The sequence below is a fragment of the Seriola aureovittata genome, chromosome 5 (assembly GCF_021018895.1).
Source record: "Seriola aureovittata isolate HTS-2021-v1 ecotype China chromosome 5, ASM2101889v1, whole genome shotgun sequence".
Lineage (NCBI taxonomy): Eukaryota > Metazoa > Chordata > Actinopteri > Carangiformes > Carangidae > Seriola > Seriola aureovittata.
In genome coordinates this window covers 25,170,599-25,198,486 of record NC_079368.1, presented here as the reverse complement: position 1 = coordinate 25,198,486, position 27,888 = coordinate 25,170,599, and the positions used below count along the sequence as shown (strand labels likewise).

At 38.8% G+C, this 27,888-nt stretch overlaps 1 protein-coding gene across 2 annotated transcripts in view; it reads right to left on the bottom strand.

Annotated features, from left to right (window-relative positions):
- The window catches only part of ipo11 (importin 11), a 114,910-nt gene that overhangs the window by 20,739 nt on the left and 66,283 nt on the right, over positions 1-27,888 (bottom strand). For both annotated transcript variants that reach the window (XM_056376128.1, XM_056376129.1), the window contains exons 23-29: positions 20,933-21,012; positions 20,751-20,831; positions 18,858-18,953; positions 18,322-18,435; positions 17,703-17,824; positions 9,984-10,079; positions 7,518-7,602 (exon numbers count right to left, since the gene is read on the bottom strand). In XM_056376128.1, the coding sequence (XP_056232103.1) occupies positions 7,518-7,602; positions 9,984-10,079; positions 17,703-17,824; positions 18,322-18,435; positions 18,858-18,953; positions 20,751-20,831; positions 20,933-21,012 (674 nt within the window). The remainder of the gene's footprint in view (positions 1-7,517; positions 7,603-9,983; positions 10,080-17,702; positions 17,825-18,321; positions 18,436-18,857; positions 18,954-20,750; positions 20,832-20,932; positions 21,013-27,888) is intronic.

Here is a 27,888-nt window from a genome sequence, read left to right as displayed (position 1 = left end):
CTACTAACAGCCATTTATAAAGCTACACTGAGCCTGTTCTGGTATAACCCCAATAACCGACATACAAGCTAGAGTCCCTTCAAAGTCTGTCCATGTAATAAGCTGTGTTACTGAGTAACCCTGGAAGCAAGTTTTCCCTCTGTACTTAACTTTTGGTTAATTTAAGAAGTGGTAAACTGCAACATATTTGCAATACTGTATTGCCATACTCTAAGAGCCTACAACTCCCAGTACTCTCAGGGACAAATGGCTGTAAAGCTTAGAAGCGACAGAGATGGAAACTAATTTTGATATCTCTGTATGCCTTAGGCAGCACAGAGAAGAATCTTTATATCTTGTGCTGCAAAATAACACTGTCACTGAGGTCTGTTATTCAACAAAACCAAATTATGCTGACACTGATGGTCTGCTTGATTCTAGGAGCAATAATAAAGCAAGAATGGTAAGTCTTCATTACTAATGCTTTGTGTGGCCCACAGTGAATTGATAACACTAACACTGAAACTCATTTCCTATAAATATATACCTCAGAGGACCTCTGGAGTCAGTTTGATTGTTCATTAAAAATGAAATAATGAAAAGCTGTTGAATGACAAAAACAATTTCATGATTAATCTGTAATTCATCAAAGCTTTAAAAACATTTTTGGTTCACTCTGAGCAATAGGAGCTACTCAGTAATAGTGTAAGTGGTATCATTTTCTATCATTTCCTTTATTAAACATCAAAGCATGCGCATTTAATGGGATTGCCATTTAAGGAAACTAAATCACTCTTATTGCTAATCTAAACAAAATAATGAAAATGAAAGGACAATTTCATGACTAGAAAAATGTTTTCCATTCACCCTGAGCAATAACAGCCACGGGGCAGCAAGGTAATAGGTATAATTCCTTATCTTCCTCTTCTCAAATTTCAAAACATGCACATTTAATGGGATGCCCTATCAAAGCCATTAAATCATCAAAAGTTTTACTGGAGGAGGTCTTCTAATTGGAATTTTAACTGAAGTCCTATTTGGATTACAGGGCCAGGTGGCTGACAAAATATTTGTCACGCTGCATATTCCACACAGGAGTTGAGTTTTCCTATGAATTTGGCAATTTCTGATCCTCATGATCAAAACCTGGTTCAAATTCTTGTTAGTTTTGTAGGAAAAGAAAGGAATTTGCAATAAAAGCATGTTTTTGCACATTTTATAGATTTAGGCTGCCAAACAACAAAAGGTCTACCGGATCTCAAGCTTTCTTTTAGCACATTCGTGAAAGTGATGTGCAGACAATTATTTGACCCAGTCTCTCTCTCCACGAAACCCACACTCCCTTCAATAACACTGTCTAAGGAGTTTTTGTCTGAGATGCAGAAAACTACTTTTGCTTTAGGAATCACCAAATGTACACTTTTGTTTTTATCAAAATCAAAATAGGCATGATCACCTTTAATGACTTCTATTATTATTATAATATTTCACTACTTTCTCATCTATCAGGCTGGCCAACTTGCCTTTTTATCGGTGCTTTTCCAACTCCTGTGTAATGTCTTGTAACGGTCTCACATTTATTGGCCTAAATATTTTTGACATGGCAGAAACAGAATGAGAACCTTCAAGCCTTTTCAAGATGGAATAAGCTACAGCATCCCCATTCTTCAGTCAGTTAAGGTCATGATAAAAGCGGATGAGGACTGCTCTGTAGCTTGTACATGTGAGTAACGGTGATGTAACAGTGTGTGTGCATGTGTGTTGAAATGAATGGGAAAGAGGTCTCAGACTTTTTGGACCGAACTGTAGCACTCTGTATTACAAATAGTACCAGGGTTGTTTATGTATAAAGTTATGCAAACATCCACATACCATTCATTCATTCTCTTTCTTTCTAGTTTCTCACAAAGGACTTGCCAATACAAAAAATTCACACCAAAGTCTGTTGATTATCTTAGGTGAGTGGGACATTGCATTTGGTTTGACATGCTTTTTTTTTTAGGTTTTTTGAAAATGCAATTTTTCACTGCTTTGTGCACCATAAACAATTCAAAATTTGAAGGCCAATACCTCAATCCTTTACAAAAAGAAAAGAAAAGAAAAAAAAAAAAAACACAACATGAAACCATTTGCAAGGCTGCACAAGATACCACTGAAGTTGTGACGGACACTGCTGGATTGTTTGTTTCGGATCTCCCCGTTCAATCAGTTGAGACCTGGCTTCACATGAAAGTAGCATGATGCAGTACAATAGTTTGCATTTTGTTACATGATTCAATACATGATAACACATCTGGCCTGTATCAGTATTCAATGACCAGGTTTAGCAACCTGACCCTTTATTATATCTCAGTTTTTCTCGCACTATTGTGTTTAACAAGATATCTGTTTATCTATTTCTCTCTATTTGTCTAAGCAGTCATTGGAAAACTACTCACACAAATACAGCACCATAACCTGTGTGTGTGTTGTGCATGTACAGCAGTGTGCAGTAAAAGAAAAGAAGAATAAGCTGAAGTAGGTGTGTGCCACCAAGGCACAACAGACATGTCATTAGTACCCAGTGGAGAAAAGTCTTTGATGTCGCCTATCCTTCCTCTTGTTTGATGGTGCTGACCTTGTAGATGAAGCACAAGAATCAAATGATGCATTACGTACCAAGACCCAAGCACAGCATCAGTTAGCCTAGTCTAGTTGCCTGGAACACTCAGATCAAAGTGAGGGGCCTTACAAGACCCAGACAAGATAGAGTGAAACAGTCAAGAGCTTCCAAAACACAAACGCCCTTTCCCACCCACGCACACACATACACACACACACAAACACATACACGCACACATACACACACACACAGAAAAACAAAGCAAGTCATATTTAGTGACAAATGAGAAGATGGCAGCAAGTGGTGAGGCAACGTCTGAATGAAATGATAGATGGAGAGGACCACTGAGCTGTGCAAGACATTTTAATAAGAATCAAACTCAATTATTTAAATTAGATTTTCTATTTTATTTATTCTTTTTATTTTTTCATTACTCTTTTATTTATTTTTTAAAATTTTCATTCATTCTAGGATTATCAAATATTAAATTCATGTGTTTGTGTGTATGTGCAGTGGAAGACAAGGTCCTGCTATTCAAAACTGACGATATCCTTCATCCAACATACATGTGTACAATGTGTTTGTGTAAAATGTCTGCAATCAGTGTAATCACCATAATGTCATCATGGTTAAGAAGAAAAAGCAGTGTCCTTACTTCCTTGGACACAGTCAACAGCGGTGCTTACTCACAAATGCACGCACACATATCACATATCTGACTGTGTGTGCGTGCAGTGTCAGAGGACTCAGATCACACTGATACAACAGGAACTCAATAGGCTTTCACAGTTAGCTTAAAATTATAGATTTTTATAGGGCAAATGATATTAAAAGCCTATATTAAACTTTTGGGTTAATCCCACAGAAAAACACTGCTCCTGAAGTGTCTTAAATGCCATGTGTGTATCACTATGTAACACTTTGGCATAATGCTCGCCTAACAGCTAGTTTGCCATGCCCTCGAAAGTTATTAAAGTGGAGGCCGGGATGAGTTTGGTTAGTTTTATCCTGTCACCATGTCGTAAAGACGCCGTTTTTTTTCCAAAGCGAACACAAATTCCCTTTGTATAAAAACAACAGACGGTGCAGGTTTACTATAAAGTCATTTGGTAACAGAAGAATAAAGTTTAACCTCGCAACAGCTCTGGTATTTCCTGACAGTTGGTATTTTAGCTCCTTTCCCCCATGTACATGTATTAACAGAGGCATATGTAGAAAACTTTTTTACATACGGATTGTGACTGAAAAACTAAATCCACCGTCATATCACACAATAGCACAATAAGCAGGTGTTGGGAGTAATACTTAGTGAACAGCGACGTCCTGCTGCAATCTGTTGCTGCGGACATTCATGCTGTCCGCTCTCATGTTCCTGGATCAGATTCGGGCTCGCACATGTACGGATGGATTTGAAAAGTTGCTATTTACAATCAACTATGTTATGCTACTTTGTTTTAGTTAATAGTTACTAAGTTTCTAAGTTTTTCTACAGTTTTCTTTCAGTACCTCCACACCGGTAAGAGGATGAGGCAGTGCTCACAGGTGCTGAGTGTGTTGCCCCTCAACAAGCTTCCAGATGTCCAGGCAATCAGAAAAAGTGGGCTTTTCAGGACACCTCTTAAGGAGACCCGAGCTAATATTCCTTGTTTCATTCAGAGGCTTTACTAAGGGGCTGCATAACAGGCAGTTTGAGATACATAAGGATTTTTTTTGAAAGCTACTAAAGCAGCATGGCTACTGCTACGCATTGATAATACCCCAAAGACTGACAGACACACACAGACACACACAGACACACACACACACACACACACACACGTACTGTATAGACTACCTCTCTTTTCAACAGAGATACAAACATCTCCTGGTGGCTTGTTAGGTCTGACTACCAGCCTCCTACAGTCTGTTGCTCCCTTACTCCTCTTAAAAATACACTGGGAAGGAGGAGGTTTCTGGCAGAATTTGAAGGTGTAGTCAGTGTTTTAAGTATAGAGCTGCTAACAGTTTCATTTAGCTTTAATATCGTCAAGCAAGACTCACTGGTAATTTCTCACTTTCTCACCAATTCATCAATTTATCATCAACAAATACAGCTAATGTCAGTTGACTAGCAATTTGTTTGTTTAGTGTGATACTGGTTCAATGTTCAAAAGATAAATGAAGTTTCACTTTGAAATCGAGTCCTGGGCAACAGTACATTTACAGAATGAATTAATAAAGATTTATAGGGGAACCCTTGTGTCTTAGGGGTCGGGATGCCAACCATGAACCACAATGTACCTGGTTCAAATCCAGTTGAGGAATTTGTTGTTGCCATCTACCTCTCACTTATTTCCTGTCATCTCTATTATCAATAAATACTAAAACCACATTTCTTTTTTTTTTTCTTTCTTTTTTTTACAGTATATTTTAATTTCTGACTACAAAGTACGTACATATGCAATAAGCTGTGTTTGAAGTCGTTCACAGTCGTTAAAGAGCTTTGCCCTAGAAACATCCATGTTTGAGTCTAGAAAAATAGAAAAGAAAAATAGAACACATCGTTTGCTACGGAGTTGTGAGTCAGTCACTTTTCTCAAATTTATCTGGCACAGTGTCTCATGAGAGTCAGACGAGATAATAATCAAGATGTCAAACCGGACATAAAAGGCAAATAAAAATCACAGGTGCAGCATTAAAACACAAAGATAAAAGAGCGACAATAGGAACTGTTAACTAGAGACAGAGTATTGAGGAAAATATTGGGGCGAGTGATTTGAGGCCCAGTGATCAAGGTAATTTCTCCTTATATGCAGGATTGCAGGTGCCCCAAAGGAAGCAGCAAATCTAATTCAACAAGACAAAACAGCACAATCATACAAATATCACCTACAGGCAGAGGACTGTGGTAAGACTGCTTGATGAGCAGAGGCTGCACGAGTAGAAAGTGAGGAAGCATAAGGACAGATGAAGGAGGAATTGCAGAGAAGAACGACAGAAACTCCGCAAATCCAGCTGTGGAAAGCTTGTCGCTTCACACCCAAGAAGACCCGAGGCTGTACTCCCTGACAAAGGTGCTTCAACAAATATTGAGTAAAGGGTCTGAATACTTATTCAGTTTTTCCCTTTTAATAAATTTACACAAAGTTTTATCTTTGTCTGTACAGGGTATTGAGTGTAGATTGATGGGAGAAAATGAATTCAAACAGTTTTAGCATGAGGCTGCAGCGTAAAAGAGGTGAAGGGGTCAGTCTAGCTAGACTAAGCATTAAATTTGTTCTCTCTCTCACTCAAAGTAACTTTAATATTCATTGAATAACAGCCAGTAAATAAGCAAGTACTCCACAGCACACTTATTATCCACATGCACTGCATATAAAAAAGAAATCCCAAACACAGTAGGGTTCTGTAAGGGAATAGCAACAATAAACACACCTCCCTAGAGATGGAGGAGGAGAGAGTCCAGTCTCTGTCATGGTTGGTTCTAAGACCAGTGCTGTGTGTAGAGGTGAGTCCAACTATATGTAGTTGGTATTGCTTCACCTCTTTCACTACCTCAAGCTCCATCATTCCCAGGGATGTGACATTTCAAGTGCCAGTGTTCATATCTAGGCCTCCTGCCTTTACCTGCTGCGTGACCGGCAATGCACCAGACCCATACACCTAACCCTGCACATGGTGGACATACACGGCAGCTTCTGATGAAAGCTGGCTAAATGAATGCCAGTGAGTGCAAGTACATCTAAAAATAATTAACCGATGTGGATGTGAGAGCTTTAAATTTATTCACATATAATGCATGGTCAGTCCACTGTCTGAATAAATTTATCAAGGTGAGGCATTGATGCATAAACAAGACAGTTTGAGGTTACTATTCATTATGAAGTCTCTCATGAGCTCTTTCAGCCTGGCATAAACATACACATTTTCATGCACATGAATGCTTTTATACAAATATGCTCACACCTGCCAAGGACAGAAGCCATAAAACACAACAAACTGGAGTCAATAAATGTCACGGGTCCACTTCCTCATTAACTTTCTCCTCAAGCTCAAAATCGTCTCATGTGGGCGCACCCGTCTCTTGCACACATGCATGCAGGCACAGCGCCAAGCACGCACACCCACACACATTAAGAAGCCAAGAGAGGTGCGAAGTCTCCTCTTCTCTATTCCCTGGAGCAAAAAGTCAGGGTCTGGACTGAGGTGATAAGTATAGTGGAATACCGCCCAGCAAAGGCACACATACACACGCACGGAGAAAGTCACACAAAGTCACACCAGGAAGCAAATACAGCTGCATTTCCTCATTCAAACACCAGTGAAATCTAATTTGTTAATAAATTTAATTTTGCACAGGCACTCATTTGGAGAAGCGCACATACACAGAGAGGCGCCAACATCATAATTAAACAATATTTTTACAATGTGAAGGAGTGTTACAATTTGTGTGACAGAGTAGCAGAGGGATGCATGCACATACACACATGCATCACTGTACTGTTTAATTGGTATACATCCCCCACCTAGAGGCCATTTATGGGTACTCAACAACGTCCATGCTTACCTAAAGTGACTCGCAGCGGGCTACTCTGATACATTCATGTATCTGGGGGCTGTGCTTAAGTGATTACATGGTGCTGTACCTGAAAAGCTGCAGCAGCTACTGAAGCTGAGAGGTGGCTCTGAATTGGCGCCTGACTAACGAATGTATGAAATGACCACATTTTCCGTGCTTACTGGAGAAATAAATTTTCTGTGGGCCTCTAAATTATGGGGCTTATTTCTGTTGAGTGTTTTAATGTTGTATTATGAGAAGTGTTCTCTGTAGTATTATTATTGGAGCTATTCATCAAAAAAAAAAATCTAAAATGAGAACAGCACATGATAAAAATGTTTTAGTGATTGCGAAATTAAAACTGTACTGTGTGCGTACAATTGTGTGTGATTGACTCACCAGTTTCTTTCTCTTGTCCTGCTCAGTTGGTGGCTCCTCATCATCACTTAGCTTGGGCTCCTCAAAATGGCTCATCAGCATGCAGCTGCAAACACAATAATATTCAACTCAATTTTAATAAGAGCACACAAACCTGAACAGTAGGAGACAATTTCAGAACAGGCAGCATGCACACACAAAGGCAAATAAAAAAAAAAAAAAAAAAAAGGCTGTACCCTCTGGCACTTTTATACACAGCTCTGCCTGGTATTCATATTAGTTCATCTGCATGCAGAGAGAATTACAAGAGAAACCATTGTGTTGAGTCCATAGTCTGTGTATGGTCTTTTATTTCCTTTGTCTTTGTTACTTAATCCACATTATGAGCAGAGATAAGGTAGGGGATGTCACATGAATGTCATATTACCTGACTTTGACATGTAACACTTGATGAACTCGTGATCAGAAATGTTAACTAAAATTTTACCTGAACTCTTACTAATGAAATTCAAACTAGCAAAAATCAACTTGCTAGAATTAAGTGTCAGGAGCACAGGTCATTTTTTGAGAAATGCAGCTTAGTAACTACAATCCAATCTTTTTCTTCTGGGATGAGCAAGTCTTTAAAGCAATAAATAGTATTCATAGCAATGTATCACTGTGGCAATGTAGAAGGGGTCTACGGAGAATCATCACCCAAGCAGCTCCGTTCTGTTTCACAGAGCTTTATAGTGAGTTTCAGGTCCTTGTTTAGCTGTCTCGCCTGCACCTTGACTGTTTTGGTTCATTCTCATCTTTCTCATGAGGTTATTTTCAGCTGGAAAAACTCTAAAAAAGCAACATTACACTACCTGCTCCAACCCTGTCTCCTAGAAGTCGCCTGGACATGGTCGGGGTGGAAGGTGGGTGGAGAAAGCACATGACCAGATTTTGCATCCCATCTATGTTTTAGGTTTAAGCAACAAAAGCACTTTGGTTAAGGTCAGGGAAAGATTATGGTTTTGGTTAAATGTAAATAAACCTGTTGTGTCTGATTTCACTGTGAACTTTTCCTATATTGAACCAGACCAAGCTCTTTCCCTAATTTTAACCAAGTGCTGTGAGTGCTTTAACATACCCATAAAAAGTTTAATATTGCTGTAGTAGGTAGCTGTAGTAGTGGATATAGAACTATTTTGGTTGGGTAACAAATAAGCCGTCTGTGAACATTTTTCTGATATGTTCATTGATGTTACTTCGCACAAAACCTATTTGCTGTTGCAGTTTAATTGTATAGAAATGAACTTTGCAAACAGACTGACTGAGCAACTACCCGGTGAACATAGTGGAGCATTTAGCAGTTAAAGATCCAGATATTTCCCTCAGCAACTGCAACTTTTCTGGATCCTCATTTCCCATTCGTCAGAATTGGCCCTGTACAGTTCAGTACAGTACAAAAAGCATTTCAACTTTTAATTTCTTTCATAGTAGTCACGTGACAAGGGATTGATTTTCTTCAATAACACTGGAGTAACATGCTGCATTGGCTTGCTAATTGTCTTGTTATTGTATTGAATTTATAAATGGCAAAAATGACTCTCATTCTTATTCCACACAATGCAGGAATAATTTCAAACCACTAATGACAACAGGAGTAAAAGGAAAGTCCATTTTAATTTTAAACTTAATTTCTAATACAAACAGGAAGATTGCATTACCCACTGCTACCCATCTCAGTTGATTGCATTTCCAAACAGTGAATAAAACTCAGGGGAGGGAACAAGCATTCACAAATATGTTTTTGTGTGTTATGGTGCACAGCATGGAAGCATAATATTTCCGCACACAATAATAAATAGAGAAACACTTAAGACTAATCTTTCTACACAATTTAGTTCATTTTACACGGGCACATCTAAGATCATTTCACACTGGCACATCTTAGGAGGGTGCTGAGGATTTTTGACAGCAGGAAAAAGAGGTGTCGGCATGCAGGTTAACGTCTAAGAAGAAATGAGTACCATGCTACTGGGACAGAGAGCCAGAGGGGAGAGTGATGGCGCAGAGAAGATTCAGAGTCGAAGTAGGGGCTGCGTTAGTGTCTCCTTCCATAGCGAGCCAGTGTTTTCTGGGCCATTTCACAGGCCATTATTTTTGTAAAGAAATGTGTCCTGTCAAACACTGCAACTCAGCCTCCTTCAGCGCACTGACACGATCCATGAGTAAGTGGCTGCTTTTGTTTCATTATTTTTCTATTCTTTCTTTGGAGCTTTGTTTTTGATAAGTTGGATTATAGCAGCACATCTGCAAATGCACCGCTTCAAGTAGTTTCAGAACGAATACTTCAACTGTCTCCGCTCATCAGGCACAATCTTTGTCTCTTTTACAATTACAAACTTCTTTCACTTGTGAAGAAAATGACAAGAAGGTTTCAACTGAATGGTTTAGAAGAATTCATCTAATTTTGTCATTTTTGTTTTTCTTTCCTCTCTCTTAATGCATACTTACTCTTTGAAGGTTCCTGTTTCGGGGTCTTCTGTCATTACATCATGCAGCGCCTCAACGCAGATGTTGATGATGCCACAGAACTTGTCCTGGATCACACTGATAAACACACAGATGACACAGACTGGTTATTCATGAGATCATTAATTCACCGGCTGTGTGTTTGTGTGTGTTGGTGTGTTTGAATGACAGAGCGATATAGAGAGAGGTGGGTATTTGTCCAAAGAAGCAAATTGTCATCAAGAGCAATAGAACTAGTTAAATCCTGGCAAACAGTGGATATGATAAAGAGGCTGTCAAAAAAAAAAAACAACATACAGTCATCCAGAGAAAAGGGTATTTGTGGTTGTGCCATCTAACAACTCGCCTCACAGCACCCATGTCCAGATTGCTCTGTTTTTATGCATCCCTCCCTCACCATTTCACCTCTGGCTTTTGGAAATAATATACTTTTCTATTCCCTGTGTGCACAGTCTGAGGAAACTTTTACTACAACAAAGCCCCCCCCAAAAAAAAAATGGGTAATCAAAAGAGGCCAACCCATAATGAGATTAACGCTGAAAACATTTCTCTACTTTTATGGTCCTACATAAAACATGCTTCCATTGTATGATCAATCACATACAATGAGGGTGATTTTCCAGCTGTAAAGGGAGTTTTTTTGTCTCATATCAAACATTCAAGTGTGAAAAACCTAAAGCACTTCAGCTTATTGTCTTTTATTTTGCCAAGCTTTGAGACAAGCGGCAGTCATTTATGAATTATTTCAGTCTTTCTTTAACACTGGAATGAAAAGTGGGTTTTCCCATGTCAATAGGAATAAAAAGCAAGGAGGGGAAAAGAATGCAAAGACACAAAGACTGACTATGTGTGGGTATGGGCAGTGATGCATCAAACGTTCTGTCAGTTCAAGTACTTGGCTAGGTGGACCCAAGGCAATGCTGCATAAAAGTTCACTGAGCATGAAGTCTGGCAAAAAAGAAGGAAAAAATCTGTGCAAGATCGACACACGCCCAGCCAGTAGATATAGACAGTTCTAATGTGTGGGGATCTTTTCCATGTACACTACTCAAGTATACACTCATGCTGTATATATTGCCGTCAAGACTGAGACAAAGTGAAAGCTGAGCTACGGGAATAGGGGATCCAGCATATGGCTGTGCACTACAATCCTACTTTCTACACTGGTGAGTGAGAAAATGTATGTTTCTCCAACCAACTACAAGACATTGATGAAAGGAAAAATTATATCAAAGGCTATTAAATACTGTAGGCAATATTTGATTGACTCAAACAAGAATGAAAAACTGAATTTTAAACAGTTCGTTTCAATCAGTCACTACTAATGTCCTGGGAGTGTAAAATACATCAATGAACACCTCTGCCCTCAATTCCCTAATAATAGTCTCAAACTGGCAACCATAGCAACAACTGAATGCATGCATCATATTAAAGATCCACTATTACACTTTAAAATATGCCTGTCAATTCTAATTCAGTCCAGCCCAACACCTCTCCAGTGATTATTTTCTAATGGCTGACTACGGCCGCTGCTTCATGCCTGTCATTCAAATCAGTGTCAGTGGAAACCTGATCTGAGAGCTGATGGGCTACATGCAAAGACAAACTACTCACAGCAACAAAGTGTCTCGTCCTCACTCCATAAACAAGAGGCCGCTGCAGGGCGGCACGTGACAGTAACCAGTGAAGGCTGTGCCCAAAATGAAATTTTCAGTGTGAATTTCTGCCCCGCAGTTTGTTCATTCAAAACGGAGGGCTGAATTTTCTTCAGCAAATCATTTTTTTCATCATATTGCAGTCAGATTTCTTTTCTGTGCTCAGTAGCAATTACAGATCATCTGTAAAGTTTTCCTCCTCATAGAAGCAGTGCCACACTATTATAATACCTCCTCCTGACACGTCTTCCTTCTGGTTACATCTCTCTTAAAATAGGCATATATGTTCCCGCTGAACTTGCTGCAAATGGATTTCCAATAAACATTACTAATTACACTTGATGCTGTTGAGCATCACTGATTTAGATCATTAGAATAGACCCTAAATAGTCAAAGTGCATTGGTGATATAAGAGGAGAGTGCATAACTCCAGGGCTGGAGACGGCGTACAAGTTCCTAGATTTTGCTGCAGCTGTGGCATTAGTATATTGAAGCCATGGCGTATTTAATTCCTATTAAAGCTACCAATGGCTTTGGTGAATAGTCTAAAAGTATTGACAAATTACTCTTACAGACAAACAATTAAAAATTAAAATCAACTGATTTCTAAAAATGTATAAGTGAAAAAATGCAAAATTAAAGGCAAATGATTGCAAAATTTAAAAAAAGGGGAAGAGGTTGATTTAGTGATAACCTCTTACATGCAAAAGCAGAAACTCACACACGTATGTATGTGCACGTATGCAAGCTACAGCCATGTGTGCTTCAGTGTCTTATATCTTCATAAGCTGGATAACACCGTTTAATCATAACCTACATTTGTGGTACTCTGGCGCTACAAAAAAAGCATAATTCAACAGCAGACTGAATGTTTTTAATGAAATATAATTACTAATGAAAACTTTGTAGAGACAAAAAGTACTTGCAGTCTATGCAGAGGGAATATTTGATTCTTCACATGATGCACCAACTTTGAGATAAAACTGTTGTAATTCCAATAAGACAAAATGTGAGCACAGAAGATCCAGGCAATAAAAGATATGCATATTGATTTATTCATAATAATAAAATAAAAACGTTTCAAAATTCAAATTGCAAAGTGCTACAGAACGAAGCAAAATAAACCCCACAAGTCATAAAATCATCGGATTATAAAAGACAATAGTTAAAGTAAGGTTATTAAAGTCCTTATTCTTGTTGAGTATTGGCATTTCTTAACAGAACCTTTGCATTTGAAAAGCAAACTGTCAGTGATGATGAACTGGTACTGCAAAAAAAAAAAAAAAAAAAAAAAAAAAAAAAAAAGGCTGAACAAGAGCTTCTGATGACTTAAGCAGTCTTCTGTGAAAACGACCTCATGGCTGTGCATGTTAAATACAAAATAAAACATTCCCTGCCCTGAGACTGCACAAAAGTTAGTTTTACTTGTATTCAGTCTTTCAAAAGCTGAGCTTAACAAAGGACAAACAGGACAGTGATGCATTCAAGGAACAGAACTAATCACAAAAAGCAAGGAAAGTAGTGGACGAAGTGAATAAAAACAAGTCATGAAAGTGAAAGAAGTATTATCTGTCATAGCCTACAAGCAGTTCGTCTGAACTTGATGAACAACAACGCAGCCGTATGAAGACAGACAAGAATATGTGATCAAGTAAATGATCAAAGTCGGAAGCAACAAAGTAAGCTACTGAACACTGCTAATAGTGTTGTAATCTAATTATATTCCATCTAACTTCAACTGTTCTTTATCCATCCATGACTCAAATGAGGCTGACACAATCTGCATGATTTATAAATGGAAGCTGGTTTCTCCTGTGATATCCTTGACTGGTCCATCAGAATGAAAAAAAAACTGAATACTGAAACTGAATACTTCCACACTGTATGTATCACATGCCGGCAGCTGTTTCACAGCACTGTGTTGGTGCCTTTTCACTTTATGCTTCAAGGCATAAAGTGAAAAGCATTAGCATTACTTCTACCACTAGTATTCAAATTTTGTTCCATTGCTAAATATTGTATCACAAAGCACTTGTGTGATTCAGGAACAATTGGGAACTATGTGCTGCTTTTCTAAAAACTCGTAAGACAAAACTGTGGTCCAAAGAATGACACATGAATCAACAATGAAGCACAGACGGAGTGCCATTAAGTCCTCCCAGAAAGAGCACTCTGTGATTCTAATGTGGTAGCCAAATAAGATCAAAATCAACCATTCTCACTGCCAGGGACAAACTCAGAAATGAGGAAAGATCTGTTGTTTATTCAGAAATATTTTATGCAACAAATTTATACCATACCAAGATTGCGGAGCCCTGAATGCCAAAATATTTTATTATTACCCAACACCTATCTGGTTGACAATGACTCCTTTTTTGAATCATCTTAATGTCCAGAAAAATATTAGCCACTGACATCCTGTTAATCCTTTTTCCAGATAACATCAAGTTTTTTAAAGACACGAGAAAAAAAAAAAAAAAAGGAATATGTGATAAACTGATAAGAATATCCCACCCATACATACAGTGTGTATGGAAAGTATTCAGACCCCTTTAAATTTTTCACTCTTTGTTTCATTGCAGCCATTTGCTTAAATCAAAAAAGTTCATTTTATTTCTCATTAATGTACACTCAGCACCCCATCTTGACAGGAAACAACAGAAATGTAGAAATTTTTGCAAATTTATTACAAAAGAAAAACTGAAATATCACATGGTCATAAGTATTCAGACCCTTTGCTGTGACACTCATATTTAACTCACATGCTGTCCATTTCTTCTGATCCTCTGAGATGGTTCTACTCCTTCATTGGAGTCCAGCTGTGTTTAATTAAACTGATTGGACTTGATTAGGAAAGGCAAACACCTACCGTCTATATAAGACCTTACAGCTCACAGTGCATGTCAGAGCAAATGAGAATCATGAGGTCGAAGGAACTGCCCAAGGAGCTCAGAGACAGAATTGTGGCAAGGCACAGATCTGGTCAAGGTTACAAAAGAATTTCTGCAGCACTCAAGGTTCCTAAGAGCACAGTGGCCTCCATAATCCTTAAATGGAAGAAGTTTGGGACAACCAAAACTCTTCCTAGACCTGGCCGTCCAGCCAAACTGAGCGATCGTGGGAAAAGAGCCTTGGTGAGATAGGTAAAGAAGAACCCAAAGATCACTGTGGCTGAGCTCCAGAGATGCAGTAGGGAGATGGGAGAAAGTTCCACAAAGTAAACTATCACTGCAGCCCTCCACCAGTCGGGCCTTTATGGCAGAGTGGCCCAACAGAAGCCTCTCCTCAGTGCAAGACATATGAAAGCCCGCATAAAGTTTGCCAAAAAACACATGAAGGACTCCCAAACTATGAGAAATAAGATTCTCTTGTCTGATGAGACCAAGATTGAACCTTTTGGCGTTAATTCTAAGCGGTATGTGTGGAGAAAACCAAGCACTGCTCATCACCTGCCCAATACAATCCCAACAGTGAAACACACTGGTGGCAGCAATGTGCTATGGGGGTGTTGTTCAGCTGCAGGGACAGGACGACTGGTTGCAATTGAATGAAAGATGAATGCGGCCAAGTACAGAGATATTCTGGAAGAAAACCTCTTCCAGAGTGCTCAGGACCTCAGACTGGGCCGAAGGTTCACCTTCCAACAAGACAATGACCCTAAGCACACAGCTAAAATAACAAAGGAGTGGCTTCGGAACAACTCTGTGACCATTCTTGACTGGCCCAGCCAGAGCCCTGACCTAAACCCAATTGAGCATCTCTGGAGAGACCTGAAACTGGCTGTCCACCAACGTTCACCATCCAACCTGACAGAACTGGAGAGGATCTGCAAGGAAGAATGGCAGAGGATCCCCAAATCCAGGTGTGAAAAACTTGTTGCATCATTCCCAAGAAGACTCATGGCTGTACTAGCTCAAAAGGGTGCTTCTACTCAATACTGAGCAAAGGGTCTGAATACTTATGACCATGTGATATTTCAGTTTTTCTTTTTTAATAAATTTGCAAAAATTTCTACGATTCTGTCAAGATGGGGTGCTGAGTGTACATTAACGAGAAATAAAATGAACTTTTTTGATTTTAGCAAATGGCTGCAATGAAACAAAGAGTGAAAAATTTAAAGGAGTCTGAATACTTTCCGTACCCACTGTATGTCCACATAATAATGGCCAAACAAAGTTTGTAAATAATGACAGAATATCGAGTGAGAGGCCACACTCATCAGGCACCCCTTTTATTTAGGCTATATTGTTCTCTAACAAGCTCTTATCTTCTGTCTGATACACATAAAAGCTCATTTGTGTTGCGAAACAATTGCAAAAAAAAACTTTGTTAAAGTTAACTTTTTTATTATGACTGCTAATTATTTCAAAAAAGCATTTTATTCTAAAATTATGTGTCATTAGGGCGAAAAATTATTCATCAGCTAAATGATTGAGGTTCATTACTCAATACCAGTAAAACACAGTATTTTTGCTACTCATAATCTCAACTAAAAGTGAAAAAAAAAAACTGTTATAATATATTAAGGCAGCTATGGACAAGATATGGACCTCCTCTAATTATTGTTATGATATTATGTGAGAAAGTTGATTTGTCATGCAGAACTTAACCAACCAGGGCTGTCATAATCAATTGTTGTTCCAGACCAAGGAAGGGGGTGTAACAAAGGATTTCATGCCTGTCGACATCTCAAGTATGATTACCATATCTGGATTATAGAATACTAGCGCTTCGCAAAATCTTGATAAAAACATGCACCACCATACAGTCAGATAGGACATCACAAGTAAAGTTTATCATTAAAACCCACAGTGACTCCTTTGAACCACTTCAAGAGAAGTCCCACTGAGAAAATGAAATGAGAAAATTCTTTTGATGGCAAGTGAAAAACAATTCTTTTATAAAAAAAAAAAAAAAAAAAATGTTTGGTACTTTGCCTTCCTGTACACCTATCACAGTCAGGTGTAGGTAACAACGTGTAATGACTCAGGCAAGAAAATCATTTTTTGTATCTTAAATTAAATTCAATATTCCAACTCTCTCAATTATAACATGTTGGTTGAGCTCAAGTAATTTGATTGCATAGCAGTAAGTAAAGATACATCAGGTTTTATCTTTATCTGCACACTACCATCACCATGTGCAGATTCAGAGGGTACACAGTAAACACTTTTATTCTCTGGTTACTGTCAAGCTTAGATTTAACCGACAGTGCTGCCGAGCGCTGTATCATGAATCTTTGGTAGTGAAAGGAACTTTCTGGGTGCAACTTTTCTAGCATTGCAGAGAACATCCAGTCTGACACTGAACAACATCCAAACTTTTGATCTAAGGGGACTCGTCTTTTGTCTGTGTGCATGATTGCTTCTTCATTGACGTGGTAAGAGATGTTGGCTCAGATGGTTTTGCCTTTCAGCACCATAATCCTTAGTCTCCGATTTACAGATTCATGCCCTCAGTCTGCATGTCTCTCATTATAGACGGGGCATCAAGAAGCGGTAAATTAGACAAAATATAAAATCATAGAACATATTCGTGAGCTTGTATGTATAACTGCATGTCACTAATTGTCTATAAAGTTGTCTCTCTTACAACACTCTATACATCTTGTTAAGCATGAAAAAACAAACCCTGTCAGTGCATTCTTGTGCTGTGCATATACAGTATGTCTATGCTGTGTCACTGTGAGACACTCCCCCCTCATATGGTGCTAATGCAACACTGGCTGTTGATTTTGTGGAGCATATTATGGCTGTAGGGCAAACATCTGTTATATTTCTCAAAGAAATTAAAAATAAAAATATCTAATATCCTCTGTTGTCAGTGACAACACATGCAACATCACAAACCACACAGAGAAGGATAATACCAGCAGCTAGAGTCTATAAAGCTAAACAAAAGATGAATAAATAATTTGTCAAGTGTGTCTCTTCACATTCCTCTTATGTCAGCTGGACTGACAGGGGTAGATGACAGGTGGATGCTATCCACCTTTCATCATCTCAAAGCCCCATCAGCTCATAAATGAATGATAAATGTTTCTCACCTGTTGTCAGATGGTAGAAGGGAAAGCAGAGCCAGCGACGACAGCTTCCTCCTCTCAGGCTGAGTGATGTTGTCCATGCGGTCGACCCACATCTCTATCACACTGCCCAACAACTGGTCCACCTGAAAGATGGACAAGAGCGATGGCATAAACAGAGTTTGACAACTCAAGATACACTATACTAATGGATTTTATTTTAATGTTTAAAAATATGGTTTTTCTAAAGTCATAAAAGTCAGAAAAACCGACCTTCCCTGCTTGTTCTGCCTCATTTACCTCCCTACCTTGTCCTCTATCGTTAAAAAAAGAAGACTTTGGCATGATGGAGAGACAACCACTGGCCTTTCATCTATTTAGATTAAGGCAGCAATGTCAAAATCTGCAAAATTAATTTTGCTCTGGGTCACAAATAAAACCGTGCCGGAGTTTCACAGTGAAGAGAGGCGATTCTAAACTTTAGTGCTTGAAAATGTTACCATTTGCAATTCCTTGGCTCATTACTTTCAGCCTCATTCAGAACGATTCTCTTTTAACAGGCACTTTGCAGTTATGTTTCTCACAGACATTCAAAGAGACTGTGCTGAGAAGACAGAATTGAAGGTTAGACATCGAGCCTCACCTCCTGGCTGCATTCGGAGGCCATTTGAGTGAGCAAAGAGGAGAAGAAACTGGAGTTCTGGAGCAGGACACGGCCCATGATTCCTAGGTAGGTGGACATCACCACGGGATATCTCTGTGCAACACACACACACGTATCATGAATGCACAATGACACGCAGATGCAGAAACATATACCCACGCACAGGCACAAGCACAGGTCATTAAGCATGATTAGGGAGAAAAAAAAGAAGCCCACTGACACAGCAGTATCCTGGAAAGGCAAACTGTGACCTTTATCTGAGTTGATCAATAAATGCCACGCTATAGCCGCCATAAGAATTAATTTTATGTGACAGAAAAGGACAACCTGGAAGAAAACACAGCAGCAGGAACAGTCTCATTTGGAGGAAATAATTTAGGGTTTAATAAAGTTACTTATCAGTAACAGAGTAAGGATGAGGAGTAAAAATGCCCCACAGCTGATATAACATGTTTTAAGTTTCTCCTTTTATTTATATAATCCCAAGCCAGTTCTGTGCAAAATGAAAGACTCACCTCGCCGTCCACAATACCTCTGAAGACAGCTGGCAGCAGGGGCTGGAACATGTGGGCTCCCAGTATGGGGCTAACCTTTAGAGCTATCTCTACCACCTGCAGAGAGGGAAAGAGTGAGGGAGGATGAGGGACACAACTCAAGAGAGGGGAGTAAGGACCAGTAGCAAGTCCAAAAAACAAGCAAGAGGAACATGTAGGGAGAACTCGGGAGGGAACCAGGAAGGAAGCAAAAAAAAAAAAGAGTGCGAAAAAAGACAGTAAGGGTCAAACACAGGACGATGTGTGGAAGGCACAAAGAGGCAAAAAGGACTTAGTAAGAGCTTCTTTTTAGAGAGATAGTAAAAGAGTGCAGAAAATCCTCCTTTTAATTGAGGGTCTGACCTACAGTATGTGGCATACAAGGTTAGTCCCTTGGGTTTTAAATTTCCAATAAATTTGAATGAGCTCTCTCAGGAATTAAAGCTAAAATGAAAACACTTGAATAAAAAAAAATCAACAGCTTCCACCGACCAGCAAAAAAAAGAAAACCAATAAACAAAGCCACAATGTGACTAAAGAAAACCTTCAGAGTAAAAGATACAGTGACAGAAGCAGTGGGGCGTGCATCTCCGGGCTCATACATAAAGTACTGTATGTGGACATGCACTTAGCCGCCACTATATATGCTATACTTGGTTAAACCGATGCAATCTAATACAACAAACCCTGCGATAAATCCCACATTCATGAAGGTTATAATGCTAGCTGAAACTATTTTAGAGATGAGATTATGTTCAGTAAAACATGTGTTATTGTTCAAAGAATTTTTACATCCTCATTAGGCTTCCCTTAGACTACAATATAAATCCAGACTGCACCATTTGTAACATTACAAATGACATTTTGGCAAATTAAAACCTCAAATGAGAATATTTAACTTAAAGGTTAGCGACCAAGCCTGAAGCACAGAGACAGTGAGATACTCACATCTGTTTCTACAAGGATGCATGCATATGAACTTTTCAAAGAAACGTGCACTGATTACTCTGATCCCTCTGCTCTGAGTGTGTCAACATGCGTCGAGCCGTTGTGTGTTCAGGTTGTGTAGGCTGACAGATTTATTGTTTGCCTGCTCTCCTCTCCTCCGAACAAAGGATTAGCAAGGGCCAGATGTGCAGTAACTCCACTGTGCTTTACCAAGCTAAAGCTCTGGTCTCATAGCTACTCCGCATACACATACCCCCCCCCCCCGTCTGTGAAGACAACAAATGCTGAGGCATACATGCACCCTGACATATACGCGCATACATTCCAAGCATAAGTCACAGACTACACCAGGATAAGAGAAATGACAATTTATAGTCCTCGTCATTTTAACCCATCATGCATCACACCTATTGAAACAACAATCACACATGCAAAACACATGATGGTGTGTTTGTTTCAATAATTGATGAAAACTAGGTCAAAACCTAGAAGGGTCAACAGTATAAAAAAACACTCTAAGATCCAGCAAGGCCAAGGCTGATGTCAGTATTCAGACACTTGTCATTCAGAAAGTCGTGATCAATCAGCTCAGGTAACACCCTTGTTAGCCGCTCTGTAAAGTACATTATTTTGATATACTGTAACTGTAGCTGGCCAGAGAAAACAAGTTGGCACATAACTCAAATAATTTAATAGCTATAAAAATGTCAAGGATCCTCCTGCATTACAATCTGGTGTCGAGTCACAAGCAGCACTGTCTAGTGTAAACAGCATTTAACGCCACTTCCAGTGCACTTACTCTTCACCGGGCCACACAGCCAAAACAAACAAACACTGTGAATCCTGAGAAGAGAAAAAGAATAAACAATAGCAATATAGGTAGGTGTGTAGGTGTGTGTGTGTGTGTGAAGCAGATAGTGACAGTACCTTGAGCACTTGGACCTGTCCCTCATTTGCAATGTCTTTAAGCAAATCACAGAAGGATCGACACAGTGATTCTGCATAGCTCTGGAAATACACAAATCCATACAGAATGAGGTTAACATAATGCACATAATTGTATGTATATTTATATTTCACTTGGAATACAGCATGTTTGAGTGTCTCACCTGCAGGAACTCTGTGGCAGACAAGTATATGTAGGCATTAACAATCTGAAAGCAGGTACGCAGGTTCTCGGAGCTCATCTCTGAAACAAAGCATCAGATATTACACTTTACCAAACTGGACTAGAGGGTTTACGTGATTGATACAAGAAGGAACAGAAGAAGCAGGCAAAGAGGGAGGATAAAGGCACTTAATTATAAATATATGATACAGCCGGACAAGACTGTTTAGTTGTCTAACACACTGTGACTGCATTGCATAATGGATGGATCATCTTACTAGCTTTGTTCACTCAGAATAATAATTAAACACACGTTTTACTCAGGGAAATGTTCAGTGTTTACAGCATGTGGTTAAAGATTGTGAAATATTACAAATTCTGTACACTGTGACTCAAAGCTTAATTAAAAAAGAAACTTTAAAAAACACAAGTCCATGGGGGAGGAATATTTTTAACAGGCATTATTTCCATTGATCTTTAATATTGGTGCAGAACAAACTAAACCTTGTCCATGAGGCATCTGAAACAAATAAATTATCCAAAAAGGTGCAGGATCCTTTTTGGTTTTCAAGAAGACAAGATGAGACAATACATTCACTGGATATGTACGACTATGTTGGTGTAACAAAAGCTTATCAAGAAGAAATATTCAAGCACACAGAGCACAGCTACTTCCCATGTTTCTTAAAACATGCATTTGAGTCCCTCTGGTTGTGCTCTTACTCGCTGAAGGATGAAAAGACGAAACTGACTTAACATGGCGATTTGCAGAAAAGTAGTGCAGGTTTTTTAACCACATCAGTTCAAGATATCCATGATGCAACATATGAACATTGCGGCAATAGCTTTGTGTGCCTAGAAGAAAGATCAAGTGGTCGCTTATCTAGCAGCATTAATGAGAGAGGTTGTGAGGATCTTTAACAAGAACTGAATCTAAATTATTAAGCATGCTGTTTCCTATGAAACATCATTATCTCAGCATTAAATATGCTCTACTTTGTCTCTGATGTTTGTCTGACCTATGCTGTCTAAGTTCACATTAACACAAGATACAGTGAAGACTCACAGATCAGTGCTGGATAGATATGTGGATTTACTGTATTTGCAGTGTATGTGTAGTATTGTTTCACATTTTGGTGTGTTACAGATTACATTATAAAATGTGTGTTAATAAACACCAGCAGGAGCGAAAAGGTTATAACACACGAGGCGACATTCAAACAGGATTAAAAAAGAAAAGAGCCACAACCTGGGGATAACAGTACAGACACTGGCTGCTGTAAAAGAGCAACAAAAGAAGCCAGAACAGTTTAATATCATAAAAGAGGAGCTATGTTCTAACAAGCTCAGCAAGTATAACTTTGACAAAACAATTCACTCTGAGAAAGTTGACCATGAGGCAACAGTTACGGTAATGGCTGAAGAAAGAAAAATCAAATGCCCTCAAGGTAACACTACAAACGCATCACTTTTTGGGCCATTTGCAGAAAAATAATTGACTTTTGGCCTGTGAATATGAGAACTGGAGTCAATGTAGTACCATTACTCTAACTGTTAATGGCCTCGCTTAATGGCCACCAGATGTTTATACCCAAAAGTGGGTATATAGCCTACCCAATCGGCAGACTTTATACCCACTTTATTGGGCGCCTATTTGAGGCAGCCTTCTCTCCACTTTCCGCTTGCCCTGTCTGTAACCGTTTTTTAAAATTCCCTTTGCTACAGGAAACAACAACAACCTTCAAGTTATCGACCTACTTGCTGAAAATGGCAAGCTTTGATGAAGATTTGATGCATGCAATCACAGTCGACATACGTATGTCCTTGCTGTTTTTTGAGGTGTTTTATATGCGGGGAATTAGCCATTTCAATGGCAATGCTCACCTCAGCAAGTGCAAATGTTCCCCCAAAACAAGTTCCCCTCTGACACTATTTCACAGGGGAGCTGTCACTGCATTCCTGGCCCAGCGCCACCAAAGATGACTGTGGTTGGTTTAAATTAATGCAAACAACCCAGACTTTTTTCCTCCTAGAAACATAATGGGTGCAGCCCAGTAAAAGTTTAGTATGAAAGAAGGGTAGAGGAAACAGAGCAAGGAGCTATGGTCTGGCCCAAAGAAAAGGGCAGTAGAAGAAGGGTGGGAATGTTTTAAATCAATAATGCCTAATTATACACTACAGCTAACATATACACGGTAAGATTTACACTTGACAGTAATATAAGCTGGCAGGGTAACAGACCATAACACCTTGAATAGCCTTTGCGTGTAGAAACCCTTACACAATAAACACACAGACAGGGGAGAGGTGAGGAAGAAAGAGAGGACTGAAAAATCCTCAGTTCCTCAGAAAGATGGGAAGAGAGGAGCAAAAACACTCACACGTACACACACTCACCTGCATACTGACACTATTGCCCCCAAACAGTCACCCACACAGCATCTACAAATACACCGAGACTAGCATCTGCATGAAAAGTTTGAAAGTAACACAGGCTGACAGGGTAGCTGACTCAAAAACGTAGAATAATTATTTACTTCATACAGGTTGACAGGGTAGCTAATTGTAACATCTAGAATATCAGTTACTCCCCCGCATGCACAAAAAAGGTAAAAAATATAGTAAATCTATGTAAATATTTGCATATGTAAAATATTAATTTAATTCGGGTTAAAATTCAGAAAAATTGATTGTGTAGAACATTTTATTTGGGTCTGAATGAGGGTGCAGTCATTCTTTTCTTTTTTTCTTTTCAACTGTTACTTAGTGGTAATAAAGGAGGTCCAGACTGACCGCACTGGTTTATACAGGTGAAATTAATGTTGATGTATGCAATATGTTTTCTCCAGCTATCTGTCGGCCACAGTAAGGTAATGAAGATAATGTATGCTGCCATCTGTTATCATTGCAGGTACACAATGTATTCCAGGGGCCTATTTAGTCGGCACATCAGCCAACCTGAATATTCAACACTACAAACACAGTATGGAGTTACATTACCCTAAACACAAGCAGAAACAGGAATAAGCAGAAGCAACAAAGACTGATAGTCAAAAACGTCAAAGGGACATCAGATGTGCAGTAAGGCAAGTGATCTGCTGTTTCCACTGTCATTTTGCGCAGTATACTAACTGTAGCATTGGCACAGAGAGGTTGAGCATCATTGGGAAACAGACAGGAAAAAGACGAGAGCTCCACTACAACAAACACTTTCCTGTGGTTGGGACAGGCCATTCATTTTCCTAAAGAATAAAGCTAAGGCAACAGATTGCTTAACAGTTGGTGAACAAGGACACACAGATTCATCGGACAAGGAGAAGACGACAGGTCTGCAGTATTGCAGAGCAGGTAAATGAATGATCATGGTCCCTCCTTGTGTCTGTAGACACTGAAATGACTCCTGATGAACACTAAGGGGAAAATATGTAAACTGTGAATAAGAGTGACGAGTAAAGAGTGAGCGATTTAGTGAGTGAATGATTGCAATTTTTCTCCTAAAACTTTGTTATAACCTGGATAATCAGCAGCTCTAATGCGTTCATATATATTTTTTCTCTCTCACTTAATATTGCCAGAGGCATCTACCAAGCTGCACTCATTTTAAGTGGTTTACTGTAAAATAAACAACATTCCCTATGAGCAGAAAATGACAATTTTTTAAATATGCAATTACCTCGAACCTGATGAAAATCAGTTCAAACAAATCACTGAGGTGCATCCTCAATACTGCAGCTAAAGTTAACAAAGAATTTACAGGCTCATTTAACCTTTTCTGTTGCGCCTGAAAAAACTCCATGTATTCAATTGATTTAACAAGGAATGAAATTCTTTTGTTTTGTCCCATTCATTTTTTTCCCTTCAGGGGATCTAGAAAGCTAAATGAGGCAGGTGAATGGCTGAGTTTTTTTCCGTTCTATCGACACATTCATCATCAATTATTATTAAATCAATTTCAACTGAAAGTAATTCCCACTAGCTTCACAATACCTGCGCACAGTGCTACGCTACACACATGTATAATTATTCAAACAAACAAACACACACCCACACACAAGAACACACCCTTAAGAAATGGCAATATAACATAGTTAGAGAGGAGCATAATGGAACAACTGGAGTGCAGGGATGTCACAATACCAGAATTTTGATAGTTGGTACCAATACAGTTGAAATTCCACAATTCACAATACCAAATTCTACAAAACCACATTGATTTTCTATTTTTTTTTTTTTTTTTTTACTATTTCAAATGGGCAAAGTATTTCATTTTGAAGCTGTATGCAATGCATTGATTCACTCAGCACCTCTCTCCAACAAACATGTTGACAAGGGACCCATCTGCCATAGTTGGACTGTTCCATCAGTAGCACCAGGAAAAATCCTGCTGCAATGGTGGGCCAGTGGACCGTCAGAAACATTAATGAAGCTTTTACCTCTTTAGTCTCTTTACCAGCCATCTCTGTGTGCCTTTCATTCAGGGTGCACAGGAGAGCATGCTACATGCATGTGCCAGGACTGGGCTCAGTGGCCAATCACAACATGTGATCAACCTTCATTGAAACGACCTAAATCAGTGAGGGCTGTTATTTGTTTGACAAACATGAAGCAAATGAGCTGTATTGTTCAGTTATTTGTCATTAATTACTTTTTAAAATATTTGGAGCATCTTATATCCCCTCAGTAGGAAACACCGGAGCTTTGATTGAAGGTGGCTACAATATGAGTTACCTGAGAAGCTCATTCATATTTTGATGAGTATCCACGATAATCTACATTGTGTACCTTCTAACCTCCAGCGAAAGCTGATCAGCATCTAATATGATTTCTTTGAGCTGAGATGACAGTAGTGTAAGTGGAAACTTACTGAAAAAGATGAAGAGCCCTGTCTGTATGTACTATACTGCAACCCTGGATATTTCCTAGGAGGATAAAAAATAGTTTAGAAGAGTAAGTTAAATAAATACCTTTTATTTTGGTTCATTGGTTTATCTCAGTTGGCAAAGCCAAGTACTACGTGCTACACCCGCATGTGTGCTACAGGGCTGGTGCTGCCCTAGTTTTGAGAGTCTTCTGTGTATTATTTCACTTTTTTTTTCATGATTTTCATGCTTTTTACTTGCATTTTTTTTTCTTTTTCTTACTGTTTCTATTTTTTCCCTTCTACAAAGATATTGCAGGCTTTCATCCCTAATATGATAGAATATAATGGCTTATGACCTTTAGTCCATCCATATTTAAAAGTACAAGCTGATTTCTGTGTAGCAAGGTAGAAAAGAAACCTAGACCACAACGAAAACAAGGTACTCACTCTTAAACAAAGAGAGACTCTAATTTGCAAACATAGACAAAGATGTGGAACGACTGACCTCAAAGGCATGTGTCAAAATCTCAACAGTTAAATGCCATGAAAAAGAGTACAGACTCCTAAGATTCAACTAGCACACGTACAGAACAATATACAAGTGGTGTTTGTTTAACAACTGTCAATAAAGTGGGGAATACTACACTATTGTGACTGAAATCCTCAACTGTTGGACAAAGCTTCATAATTCATGATTAGTTCTTAATCAGAAAGTCATTAAAAATGAAACAAAATGTATAGCTCTGATTCTGATATTTCACCTCTTTATAATTGATCCAAATGTGGATTAGAGAACACACTGTGTTGTCTATTCCTGTTGAAATATTGTCATCATTTTTTCACATCTGAGCAAGGCAATATGATTACACTCAAAGCTACTTAATCTTTTATCTGCAAGTGAAGTTACACATGGTGTACCAGCTTTTATTACAGAGGCAAAAAGGGAGGTAAATACATGATTTTGACCGCTTTCTGATCTGCCCCTCCATAATGTTGCTACCACAACCACTGTCATTACTTGCCTTGCTGATAAGCTGTGCACATACTGTGGCAATATCCTCTGAAGGACAGTTTTGTATGAATAGCAGAGGGAGAAGCACAAGTATTCATATAAGGAGGGAAAAAATGAATTGAATTCTCATTCTGGGCTGGAGGTAGGTCAGGCAGCTCAGAGCACTGAGACCTGGGCTTGATAAGATACCCCACCCCACTCCTCGCTATTGCAAATGAACCCGATGCACCCGAAGTGTCCGTATACAAATACAAACAGCCTGACAAAATAACACTGTTCCTGGCTATTGGAAGTGAATTTAAGTACCCTGCTCATTCCCACCAATTTAAAATATACGCTCAGTCCAATAAAGATTTTTTTTTTTAAAGTATGGATGGGACTAAATTATATTGAAATGCATTCTAATATTTTGTTCTCCCATGCATGCAAATGACCATGGACAAAATATTAAAACATGCTAATGAATATTAGTCTAAAACAGAATAGCCTGTTGTGCCAAAATCAATAAAATACTAAAAATACTATAAAAGCAATGAAATTTTCACAAAGCCACAACAAGAGAGGAAACAATCGCCCCCTCTACACGCATACATACACATACACTCGCTATAATCAAATAGTCACAAAAACAGCTGCTAAAGCACTGATTAAGCTTTAGTCAGTACATCCTTTATAGCCCTGGGCATATACTGCAAAATCCGCTTTAGTTATCAACATTAACAGGAAAATGAGCCTCACATCTGACTGTGATAACGGCCCCTGAAGTGCCTCTAATGGTTGCTGGGGACACTACTAAAATTTTGGTCATCGCCCAACCCAATTTTTGCTTTGCAGTACGTGATGGGGTTAACAATGTCATTCAAGCCAGCCAGCTAGATAATGTCTGAGCTGAGTAAAGCCCTATGATGGAGGTGAACAATCATAAAATGCATAAATGCATAAATCTAAAAAAAAAAAAAAAAAAATGGACTTATTTTTATTTCTATTTAATTTAACCAATATGAAGAAAAGTGGAGAACGGTAAGAGATAAGTCACATCATGTTTTATTGTAAGGTGCTGTTCATTGCTTGCTGCACTCCTTTA